Source organism: Cinclus cinclus, chromosome 27 (genome assembly GCF_963662255.1).
Source record: "Cinclus cinclus chromosome 27, bCinCin1.1, whole genome shotgun sequence".
In the NCBI taxonomy this organism is placed as follows: Eukaryota; Metazoa; Chordata; class Aves; order Passeriformes; family Cinclidae; genus Cinclus; species Cinclus cinclus.
This window is the reverse complement of record NC_085072.1, coordinates 3,435,001-3,447,848: the sequence shown is the minus strand read 5'-3', so window position 1 is coordinate 3,447,848 and position 12,848 is coordinate 3,435,001. Positions and strand designations below refer to the sequence as shown.

Sequence of the window (12,848 nt, the reverse complement as noted above, 5' to 3'; positions counted from 1 at the left end):
TCATGGAGAATTATGGAGGAAGCTCCAGCTGAGAGAGGAAGAGCTGGAGCTGGGAGGGAGGGAGGGAGGGAGGGACACAACCTCTGTCCCCAAGGCCAGGGCAGGGAGGTGACAGGGAGGTGACAGCACAGGACCTATCGTGGCCTCCCAGCTGCTGCAGCTCCAGCCTGTGGCTCCTGGGGCTGCCATCCATGGGGACTTTATCAGGGACTGTCCCCTCCTTTGGGGCTGCCATCCATGGGGACTTTATCAGGGACTGTCCCCTCCTTTGGGGCTGCCATCCATGGGGACTTTATCAGGGACTGTCCTCTCCTTTGGGGCTGCCATCCATGGGGACTTTATCAGGGACTGTCCCCTCCTTTGGGGCTGCCATCCATGGGGACTTTATCAGGGACTGTCCTCTCCTGTCCTGCCCCACTCCTGACTCTCGATTTCCAAAAAGGGTGGGAGATGTTCCAAAAAGGGCGGGAGTTGTCCCGGAATCAGCGGCACATCCTGAGCAGCTGCTGCCACCCTCTATCTCTGTCTCACCCCTTGGTGTCCCCTTGTGGCTTCTGAAGTCCCCAGAGACACCAAACTGCCCTGTCAGGCTGGTGGGGAGGGGTGAGAGGACCCCAAAAAGGCTGCAGGGGCTTGTGGGTTCAGTTCTACAAACTGATTTTGTAGAAGAGGTGAGAAGATGATTTTTATGGACACTGCTCCTTCTGGAAGTCAAGAAAAGCCATAAAAAACCCAATTTTTTTTGAGGGAGGAGGGGGAAGAAAAAGGGTCCTTGAAAGAAACCCATTGATATTCAAGTGATTTAAGAAACCTCCCTCTCCCACCAGCCTTTTGCAGGATTTCTTCCCAAGAAGCCTCCCCTTTCCCTGAAGATCCTTTTTCTCCCCCCCTCCTTTTGGAGCACAGATGAATAAACCCCAGGCTTTGTTCTTAGCAAGGATCTTTTATCAGCTCCTTGCCCCGATAGTGCCAATTTTCATTTCATCTGCAAATAGAGACGGGCAAATGATCTGATCAAACAAGAACCAGCCCAAACCCGAGCTCTAAACTCAGCTTGAGCTGCGGAGAGGGTCCAATGGGTTCACACAACTTCCTGCATTTCATCCATCCCTATTCCCTCTGTACTTCCAGGATCCCACTGGGAAGAAAAAAGGGACTTTTCATCAGCCTCCAGGCTCGGATTTAAGGATTTTCTCAAAGTGAAGCAGCAGCAGCTTAAAATGACAGATTTAATGAGCAAGAGAAGGTGACAAGAGTCGCTGTCACCCCCCCATTGTCACCTGTCCTGTCACACGGAGGAGCTGCTCAGCTCTGACAGCCAAACCCTGCTGGTTCTTCAGCTCTTTCCCCAAAACCATTTTAAAAACCAACTCATTTTAGGTCCAAAGAAACCCAAGGCTCCTGTTCTGGTCAGGGAATCCCAAGAGCAGTTTGTCCCACATCCCACTGTGGAAAACATCTCCAAACCCCCCCAGTCCAGCCTGGGAGGATTTTTGCACAACCACGGCTCAGAATTTCCCAAATTTTCCCATTGTCTTGCTCTGAACAGGCCAGGATCCTGCAGGAACGGCTCTGGATGCTCCATTCCAGGTGGGAATTTGGGCACAGCTGCCCAGGGTCCATCCCATCCCATGGAGCCCATCCCATGGAGCCCATCCCATCCTATGGATTCCATCTCATGGATCCCATCCCATGGATCCCATCCCATCCCATGGATTCCATCTCATGGAGCCCATCCCATGGATCCCATCCCATCCCATGGATCCCAACCCATCCCATGGATCCCATCCCATCCCATGGAGCCCATCCCATGGAGCCCATCCCATCCTATGGATTCCATCTCATGGAGCCCATCCCATGGATCCCATCCCATCCCATGGATCCCATCCCATCCCATGGATCCCATCCCATCCCATGGAGCCCATCCCATGGAGCCCATCCCTTCCTATGGATTCCATCTCATGGAGCCCATCCCATGGATCCCATCCCATCCCATGGATCCCAACCCATCCCATGGATCCCATCCCATCCCGTGGATCCCATCCCATCCCATCCCTTCCCATCCCATCCCTTCCCATCCCATCCCATCCCATCCCATCCCATCCCATCCCATCCCATCCCATCCCATCCCATCCCATCCCATCCCATCCCATCCCATCCCATCCCATCCCATCCCATCCCATGGATCCCACAGCAGGATTCCTTCCCCCACCCTGCCCTGAGGAGTCACCGCCCTGCCTGTGGTTTCCTGTGGGGTTTTGTGGCTGCTCTGGGGCCAGGATGTCACTCTGAGGGGCCACCAACCCCTGAGGGGCCACCAACGGTGACATCCATGTCCCAGTCCCCCTGCCAGCCCCCACCTCTGACCCTGGCAAAATCCAGGCATGCACCTGGAATGGGCTCCTGGCCTTGGCAGAACGGCCAAGCGTGGGTACAGGGCTCAGAAAATGGGGAGAATTGTGGGATTTCTGCAGTTCAGTGTTGTGTTTGCACCTGCCTGGTCAAGGATGAGCTGCAAAAGGAGCGTTCCAGAAGGTTCTGGTGAGGAATCCATGCCAGGAATGAGGCTTCTCTTGTGTCCCCATTCCCAGAGTCCCTCCAGGCAGATTTTAGGATCCCTTAATCCCAGAGTCCCTCCAGGCAGATTTTATGATATCTCAATCCCAGACCCTCTCCAGGCAGTTTTTAGGATCCCTTTAGGGAATCCGTGGCAGGAATGAGGCAGAGGCCTCATGTGCCCATTCCCAAAGTCCCTTCAGGCAGTTTTTAGGATTCCTTTATCCCACACCCTCTAAAGGCAGTTTTTAGGATCCCTTAAAGGAATCCATGCCAGGAATCAGGCAGAGGATTTGTGTCCCCATTCCCAGAGTCCTTCCAGGCAGTTTTTAGGATCCCATAATCCCAGAGTTCCTCTAGGCAGGTTTTAGGATCCCTTAAAGGAATCCATGCCAGGAATCAGGCAGGGGATTCATGTTCCCATTCCCAGAGTCCTTCCAGGCAGTTTTTAGGATTCCTTCAGCTCATCACCATCCCCAAATAAAGCAGGAGAAGCTGGGCCAGACAAGCCCTGACTCTGCAGGATGTGGGGATCTGACAATTCCCAGAACCCCTGATCCCAAAGAATTGCTCCATGGCTGTCCCATCCAGCCCCTGCAATGTCCAAAGTGGCTGCACTTAGCCCAAAGTGACAATGACAACCTGAAGGTGACACTGGGCAGAGAATTTGTCACTCTCTGCTCTTCAGGAGGGCAAGTGAGGAGCATTCCCATTTTCTGGAAGAATCCAAGGAATTGATGGGATTGGGGAGTGCAGAGAGCAAAACCTGAAGAGCTCCTCTGTTCTCTCAGCAACCCAAAATCTGCTTTTCCACAAAAAATAAAAGTTCCCATCTGAGCTGGCCAAAAGAAAAAAGAAAAAAGAAAAAGAAAAAGAAAAAGAAAAAGAAAAAGAAAAAAAGAAAAAGAAAAAGAAAAAGAAAAAGAGAAAGAAAAAGGGAAAATAAGAAAAAGAGAAAAAGAAAAGCAGCTTGGATCCATCTCTCATCCCTTTGGATCCCAGAACTCCAGGCAGGGGGATGGGAGGGAGCAGAACATTCCCTGAGTCACCAGTGGGGCTGGGACCAGCCTGGAGGTTGGGGGTGAAATTCCTGCTGGATTAGACCAGGAGCTGGTGGGATGGGAAAGAACAGATTTGACATCAGTAGATGTTGAAATAAAAGGCCCAAAGCAAAAATCTATCAAATCCTGGAAGCAGGAATGATGTGTGATATTCCAATCTGGCCGTAGAGAGCTCCTGACATCTGCTGCAGGCTCGTCCTGATGGAGCAAAACTTCCAGAAGGAGCCATGGGGTGTCCATGCCAAGCAGGATTCCCTGGGAATAATCTCCTGCCTGTCAGGGCTGGCTTTGCATGAATTCCAACTCCCCAAAGATTTTTCCAGTGGATCTGGATATTTGGGAGAACATCCAGTTCCCTGTTTATTCCCAGCAGCTGGAATTTGTTGATTTGTGGGATCAAAGAGCCCCCACCACAGACAGCTTCTCCCCTGTGGTTATTGAGAGGTTTGGATAAACCTTTCCAAGTTTTCCTCTGGAAAAATCCTCCCTCCCCCCAAGAATATCCTAACTCCCACCCTAAGAGGTGTTTGGCATCTTGGAAATTCTTCCCCACTCCCTGTGCCTGTGGCATCTTTGGGAAAAGTAAAAATTCCAGCTGGGAGCACTCAGAGCTCATCCACATCCCCACAACTCACTGGGAATTCCTTTCTGGATCAGATTCCCCTTAAAATAGCAAATCCAGGGAGAGAACTCCAAGACTTTCACTTCCAGAGTGTTTAATAACCACAAATTGCCACCAATAACACTTTAACAAACAAATAATATTCCTCAAGTATTAAAAAAAGTCTCAAAACTAAATAAAATACAAAACTCAACAGCCCCGTGGCTTTAAACTCTCCATGTTAGAGTTTCCATTCCTGGAAGGCACAACCCGATGTCCATATGAGGAAAAAAACAAAACAAAACAAAACAAAACAAAACCAAACCCAAACATTCCCAGAATGTTTATTCCCTGCTGGTCCAGAGCACATCAAGCATTTGTCACTGTCAAACTGCACCCAAAAACCCTCAAGATTTGGTTTTCCAAGGAATTTGGGGGTCTCAGAGGAATTTTCAGTCTCAAGTGGGAGCAGGGTGGATTTGGACGGATTTTTTGGGGGGGATTTTCACAGCTGAGAGGTGTGAAAATCGGCAATTAGTCAGTGCTGGTGATGTGGTTTCTGCAAGAACTGGCTCAGAAATCAGAATAAATATCTCGGTCCCACCGTGCCCTCTGCTGGCAGCGGGGCTGGCACCAGGAAATCCTGGGAAAGAGGAGGGAATCAACCCCAGCAGCTCCATCCTTTTATCCAGCACAGTGGGATGGATTTCAGAGGCAGGAGATTAAACGGCTGCAGGCTTTCCTCTGAAAATTTCCCCACTGGAATTCGCACCCTCAGAGGTTGTTTTGCATCCTGGAAACTTTTCCCCACTCTCTGTGCCTGTGGGGAAATGGAATTTTAATTCCCAGTGGGAGCACTCATGAAATAGGGATGGACACAAGGTGCCAGCAGGGTTTGGCTTCCAAATTCTGTCCCTTTCAAATTGAATTCATGGAGTCAGAAAATCATGGAATTACTGAGGCTGGAAAATCCCTCTGGGGTCATCGAGTCCAAGCTGTGCCCAAATCCCCACCCTGAGCACTCAGTGCCACCTCCAGGTGCCACCTCCAGGGATGGGCACTCCAAACCTCCCTGGGCAGCTCCTTCCAGCCCTTTCCAGGAGGAAATTCCAGCCTGAGCCTCCCCTGGCCCAGCCCGAGGCCGTTCCCTCTCCTCCTGTCCCTGTTCCCTGGGATGAGATCCCAAATCCCCCCCGGCTGTCCCCTCCTGTCAGGGAGTTGTGCAGAGCCAGAAATTCCCCCTGAGCCTCCTTTTCTCCAGGCTGAGCCCCTTCCCCTCAGGATTCTCCAGACCCTTCCCCAGCTCCCTCAGGATTCTCCAAACCCTTCCCCAGCTCCTTCAGGATTCTCCAAACCCTTCCCCTTTCCCTCAGGATTCTCCAGACCCTCTCCAGCTCTGTTCCCTCCCCTGGACACTCTCCAGCCCCTCAGTGTCCATCTTGCCATGAGGGGCTGAAGTGCACACAGAATTCCAGGTGTCTCAGCAGCTCCCAGAGACATTCCTGGACATTCAGCCAAGGCTGCTTTGTGGTGCTCCCCCTCTGTCCCAGCAGCTCCCAAAGCCACTGCAGAGCCCCTGGATCCCTGGGAGTGTCCCAAGGTCAGGCTGAACATGCTTGGAGCCACCTGGAATAGTGGGAGGTGTCCCTGCCATGGAGCTTTAAGGTCCTTTCCCACCCAAACCAGGCTGGGATTGGTGGTTCCCATTTCCAAACCTGTCTGGGAACAGCTCCCCATGTCCTGAGGCCATGCTGGGGTGACCCTTGTGTCCTGACCCTCGTGTCCCCCAGGCCGGGCACACACACACAAAGCTCTGCTCAGGTGACAAAGTGACAGCTCAGCTTGGCAGAACTCCAGGGACTTCCAGAGATCCATCCCAAGGAACATTCCACATCCTTGGCACAATCCCCTTGTCCCTGAGCACAGGAGGCAGGAGATGTCACACACTGAAACCACTTTGCCTCCTACCTTTGCTGCTCCAGAAGTTTCCTTCTCTTCAACCTGGAACAATCCAGCTGCAGCTCCCGGTGCCTCCTCATTTCCCCGCTTTTCCATGAACTTTGCTGCTCCTGCAGGTGAAACCAGCAGTGTGTGGGAGCTGTGTTTTCATCCACCCCCAAAACCTTGAATTCCCGGCATGGCAGCTGTTGTTTACAACACTTTCCCCTCTCTCTGACGCTCAACAATTGGTTTTCAGAGGTTCTGCCTGCCCCACACGTGAACTAGAGCAGGAAGCCAGGGCTGGGAGCTGCAGCCTGGTGGTTTCCTGTTCTGTCCTCCCCGAACACCTTGGGGATGACTCGGGGTACAACAGGAAACCCTCGAGGTTCCCATGGTTACGGGGATTTTTGATGGGTTTTAGTAAATGATTTCCAAGCGGGAACTCGGTGCCGTGACAGGAGGTTTGAGCCTGGGCTCGTTGCAAAGTGTGGGATAAATCATGATCGTCTCAAATCAGGATGTTCTTTGAGGTCGGGTCTTTGTGCACTTTCGAGCCTAATCAGCAAGAAAGGAGAGTTAATCAGTGCAGCAGGGAGAGGTTCATCCCTGGCTCAAGGACATCCCGCAATTAACGAGCTCCCAGGGATGCCATAAATCACGATGTCGATGGAGACTTTGCCAGTTTGACAAAATCCTCGTGGTCCCTGTGTCCTGCGGAACCCCGGAACGGTTTGGAATGGACGGGACCGTAAATCTCATCTCCTTCCACCCTCTCGGGATCCAGATGTGCGGTGGAGGTGGGATGGGGGTGGGCAGATGCAGATGTTGCCCCTCCTTCGCACTACAACTCCCACAATGCTCCGCGCGCCCGCTCCAGCTGCCTACAACTCCCATGACACCTCGCGCTCCCGCCCACCGCCCCGCCGCACCTGGCGCATGCGGACAGCTCCATATGGCTCCAAGATGGCTGACACAGCGTCCGGGGGCTCTGGCACGGTAACAGGGTCTAATCCCCGGGGCGCAGGGCCGTGAGGGTGGGTTCTCGGCGGGACCAGGTTGGGCGGCAGCGCCCGATCCCTCCGGGGCGTGGAGGCGGCCACGACCAGGCCGCGGAGCACCGGGGCGGCGGGCGGAGGAGGGAGGCGCTGATTGGCTGGAGGGCCTGAGGGGAGGCGGGGTTCGATTGGCTGAGGATGGTGCGCGCCAATTGGCTGGCAGGGGATAGGGCGGGGCTTTTGGAGAGGGGGTCCTTAAAGGGGCCGCGTCCCAAAAGTGTCTCGGGAAGTTCTATAAGGACAGGTGTGTAAATGTATGTATATATGTACGTCTGTATAAATATATATAAATGTAAATGTATAAATATATATGCATACACGCACGTGTCCAGGTATGTATATGAGTGTTTAGGATGCACGTGTGTGTGTACCTGTGTTCCTGCTCAGTGACGTTTCCCGTTACCTGCTCCCAGATCTTCCCAGTCTCTCTCCCAAATCCTTCCCAGTCCCTCTCCCAAGTCTATCCCAATTCCTGCTCCCAGACCCCTCCACCTGCTTCCACACCTTTCCCATTATTTGCTCCCAGAACTTTTCCAGTCCCTCTCTCAAGCCCATCCATTACCTGCTCCCTGCCCCATTTCATCCCATGGATCCCATGCCATGCCATGCCATGCCATCCCATGCCATGGAGCCCATCCCATGGACCCCGTCATATCCCATGGAGCCCATCCCATGGAGCCCATCCCATGGACCCCGTCATATCCTATGGAGCCCATCCCATGGATCCCATCCCATGGATCCCATCCCATGGATCCCGTCATATCCCATGGATACCATCCCAGGAATCCCATCCCATCCCATCCCATCCCATCCCATCCCATCCCATCCCATCCCATCCCATCCCATCCCATCCCTTTATCCCATCCCATCCCATTATCCCATCCCATCCCATCCCTTTATCCCATCCCATCCCATTATCCCATCCCATCCCATTATCCCATCCCATCCCATTATCCCATCCCATCCCATCCCATCCCATCCCATAGATCCCATAGATCCCATAGATCCCATAGATCCCATCCCATCCCTCTCCCCTCTCTCGGGGGTACCACCTCCCCTCTCCCCATCTCCTAACTCTCCATTCCCGGAATTCCAGCGGGCGGGCAGCAAGCAGGCGGGCACTCCAGCGGACAATTACCACCTGGCACGGCGCCGGACGCTGCAGGTTGTGGTCAGCTCGCTCCTGACCGAGGCCGGCTTCGAGAGCGCCGAGAAAGCCGCGGTGGAAACGCTGACCGAGATGATCCAGAGCTGTGAGTGCCCCGTTCCCGGTGGGAAATGGGTTCGTGGGGTTCCCAGGGCCTGACAGAAGGCTCACACACGTGTGTGCAAACAGAGGTGAGAGGTGCTTGGTATGAGAGAAGGTAGGAGATGTATAGGGTAAGGTAGGGGATCTTGGAGATAAGAAATGCTGGCTCAGAAATGTCATAGATCCCATCCCATGGATCCCATCCCATCCCATGGATCCCATCCCATGGGTCCCATCCCATCCCATCATATGGATCCCATCCCATGGATCCTATCCCATCACATCACATCCCATGGATCCTGTCCCATCACACCATATCCCATGGATGCCATCCCATGGATCCTATCCCATCCCATGGGTCCCATCCCATCCCATCCCATCCCACAGATCCCATCCTATCCCATCCCACGGATCCCATCCCACCCCATCCCACCCCATCCCACCCCACCCCACCCCACCCCATCCCACCCCACCCCACCCCATCCCACCCCATCCCATCCCATCCCACCCCACCCCATCCCATCCCATCCCATCCCATCCCATCCCATCCCATCCCATCCCATCCCATGGATCCCATCCCATGGATCCTATCCCATCCCATGGGTCCCATCCCATCCCATCCCATCCCATCCCATCCCATCCCATCCCATCCCATCCCATCCCATCCCATCCCATCCCATGGATCCCATCCCATGGATCCTATCCCATCCCATGGGTCCTATCCCATCCCATCCCATCCCATGGGTCCTCTCCCATCCCATCACATCCCATGGATCCCATCCCATCCCATCCCATCCCATCCCATCCCATCCCATCCCATCCCATCCCATCCCATCCCATCCCCATGGAATAGGACAGATAGTGTTGAGAGAGAAATGGAGAAAAAGGTTTCCTAGGGTGGCCTTGCAAATAAGACTAAATACTTTGGAGAAATAGAACTGTGAAAGATAATAGAACCCACCAGGGGTGATTTTAGATAATTGGTTTTAAGGTATTTTGCAGCATGATGTGACAAAAGCTGATAGGCCAGGAAATGTTCCTAATGTATTGTAATTAGGAAATAATTGGCTTCTGATTGTGATGGGGAGAATTATAACACCTGTATTGTCTCACCCTTCATATGAGACTGAAAATGGAATAAAAGCTGTTTGAAATGTCTCTCAGCTGCCCCATCTCTGGGTCAGAAAAGTGCAAAATCCAACACCAAAATGCAAAATCCAAAAAATCCAAAATCCCCCCCCCACCTCATCCAAGGATTCCTCCCTTCTTCCACAGGGCTCTGATCCCAATTTTAATGTTAAGGCTGCTCTTTAAAGGAGGATTGGTGGGTTTGGTGGCTGGAGGTGGAGATTTCTGTGGGTATATCACAACTCAGAAATCTTTTTTTTTGTTTTTACTCAGTGATTACTCATTAGATGCTCCCAGGAGCTCCACATGTTGCTAGAATAAAATGAAACAACAGAATTCCAAAGGAACAACTAAATTCCAGAGAAACAGCAATATTCCAGATATTTACTTTGTGAAGTCCCTCTTGGAGCAGCTCTGCTCATTCCCCTGTGGGTGTTGATGAAAAATTCAGCTCCAGATTGTTCTGAAATCAAGAAATTATCATTTCTGGGCTTATTTTTCATGTGTTTAGTGGCAGACTTGCCTTTTGCCTTCATGGCAAACACTGATATTTTTTATTTTTTTTTTTTAATCCTTACCATCCCCACGCTATAATTTTTAAACACGCATCCTGCAAAATGCTCCATTCCAGGGGGTTGTTTTTAATTCCTTGCTGAATCTGTTAAAAATTCCCATCCCTGGAGCTGACACAGCTGTGGCCACTGTGAGGATTAAATCTGTGGTGGTTTTATCCTGCAGATATTTCAGAAATTGGGAGGAGTGCCAAATCCTACTGCGAGCACACAGCCAGGACCCAGCCCACGCTCTCGGACATCGTGGTGACCCTCGTGGAAATGGGTCAGCAGATCCCTCTTCCCTCTCTTCCCACCTTTGGATTGGGAAATCTGCCCCCAAAATCTGGGATTTGGGCAGTGCCTGCTGTTGTGGACACGCACAGCCCATGGTTTTCCATAATCCTTCCCATTTTCTGCTCCCAGTTCAGAACCTATCCCATTATCCACTCCTTGGTCCATCTCGTTCTTGTTTAATTTGGGAAAAATTCTGGAGAGAGAGAGAGAGAGAGAGAGGGGGGATTTTGACAGGATAAACTCCTGGAGTGATTGCTGTTTTCCTCTTTTGTGTTCCAGGGTTCAATGTGGAAACTCTTCCTGCCTATGCCAAGCGTTCCCAGAGGATGGTGATCACTGCCCGTATGTGGGGAGCCTTTCCTGCTGTGCAGGGAGCTGGGAATAACCTGGAATTCCACTCTGCTGCCTTTTAGAGAGCTCCCGATGAGTTTTCTGTGGGATAATCCCAGGAATTTGGGCTTCCTGTAGTGTCACCACCGGAGGTGGAGGGTCCTGGGTCACTCAGGAGAACCCTCAGGATGGTTTTGTTCACAGGACAGAGGGGTCAAGGGATCCTTTTCCCTTCTGGGATGGCAATCCCAAGATTATGGGATGTACCCCCGTGCCTTGGATGGGGTCAGGGATGGGGTCACAGCTTTGGAGGGACTCTGAGCAGGATAATTCCTGCGTTCTCCCTGACTCCCACATTTCCCCACTGCAGCTCCAGTGACAAACCAGCCTGTGACCCCCAAAGCCCTGACAGCTGGGCAGAACAAGCCTCATCCACCCCACATTCCCAGCCACTTCCCAGAGTTCCCAGATCCTCACACGTACATCAAGACACCTGTGAGTAAAAACAACATTTTTATGCTGTTTGGGATCTCTTTGAATTCCAGGAGTGAGGTGGCTTTACTGCAGTGCTGCTGCCATTTATCCAAAGCATTTCTCCTTTGTGGGTTGTGGACTTCCCTTGGCATCCCGAAATCATCCAGAATCCCTGGATTTCTGTCTGATTTTTGTGCTGGTTGGGATCTGTTTGAAGTGCAGATCCCCAGGATTGGTGATTTTTTACTGCAGTGCTGCTGCTATTTATCCCAAGTATTGTTTTCTGTGGCTTTGTATATTCCTTGTTTGTGGGTTGTGTTCATCACTTGGGATGGGATCCCTCCCATTACCTGCTCCAAGACCATTCCCAGTTCAGGATTTCTTCCCAGTTCAGGATCCCTGGCACATCCCATTATCTGCTCCCAGACCATTCCCAGTTCAGGATCCCAGACCATTCCCAGTTCAGGATCCCTTCCCAGTTCAGGATCCCTGGCCCATCCCATTACCTGCTCCAAGACCATTCCCAGTTCAGGATCCCTTCCCAGTTCAAGATCCCATCCCATTATCCACACCCGCACCATTCCCAGCACAGAATCCCTGAATTTCTGCCTGCTGTAACTCTCCAAATCCCCATGGATACTGAATAGCAGAGCCTGCAGCTCCTCCATCCCTGTGATGTTTGGAAGTGGAGCTGTTCCCATCCCATCCCAATTGTCCCATCCCATCCCATCCCACCCCATGGATCCCATCCCACCCCGTGGATCCCATCCCATCCCACCCCATGGATCCCATCCCATCCCACCCCATGGATCCCATCCCATCCCATCCCATCCCATCCCACCCCATGGATCCCATCCCACCCCATGGATCCCATCCCATCCCACCCCGTGGATCCCATCCCATCCCACCCCGTGGATCCCATCCCATCCCACCCCATGGATCCCATCCCATCCCACCCTATGGATCTCATCCCACCCCATGGATCCCATCCCACCCTGTGGATCCCATCCCATCCCACCCCATGGATCCCATCCCATCCCACCCCGTGGATCCCATCCCATCCCATCCCATCCCATCCCATCCCACCCCATGGATCCCATCCCATCCCACCCTATGGATCCCATCCCATCCCATGGATCTCATCCCACCCCATGGATCCCATCCCACCCCGTGGATCCCATCCCATCCCATCCCACCCCATGGATCCCATCCCATCCCATGGATCTCATCCCACCCCATGGATCCCATCCCACCCCGTGGATCCCATCCCATCCCACCCCGTGGATCCCATCCCATCCCACCCCATGGATCCCATCCCATCCCACCCCGTGGATCCCATCCCATCCCATCCCATCCCATCCCATCCCATCCCATCCCATCCCATCCCATCCCATCCCATCCCATCCCACCCCACGGATCCCATCCCTTTTTTCCCTTCCAGACCTACCGGGAGCCGGTGTCTGACTACCAGGTGCTGCGGGAAAAGGCAGCTTCCCAACGCAGGGATGTGGAAAGGGCCCTCACACGCTTCATGGCCAAGACAGGAGAGACCCAGAGCCTCTTCAAGGATGATATCAGCACATTCCCATGTCAGTGATTCCATGA

At 52.7% G+C, this 12,848-nt stretch overlaps 1 protein-coding gene across 1 annotated transcript in view; it reads left to right on the top strand.

Moving 5' to 3' along the window:
- Window positions 1–7,095: 7,095 nt before the first annotated feature.
- The window catches only part of TAF8 (TATA-box binding protein associated factor 8), an 8,540-nt gene continuing 2,787 nt past the window's right edge, over window positions 7,096–12,848 (top strand). Inside the window, exons 1-6 of the mRNA XM_062509483.1 lie at window positions 7,096–7,155; window positions 8,311–8,467; window positions 10,330–10,428; window positions 10,719–10,781; window positions 11,140–11,264; window positions 12,685–12,832. Coding sequence (XP_062365467.1) covers window positions 7,096–7,155; window positions 8,311–8,467; window positions 10,330–10,428; window positions 10,719–10,781; window positions 11,140–11,264; window positions 12,685–12,832 — 652 coding nt within the window. The remainder of the gene's footprint in view (window positions 7,156–8,310; window positions 8,468–10,329; window positions 10,429–10,718; window positions 10,782–11,139; window positions 11,265–12,684; window positions 12,833–12,848) is intronic.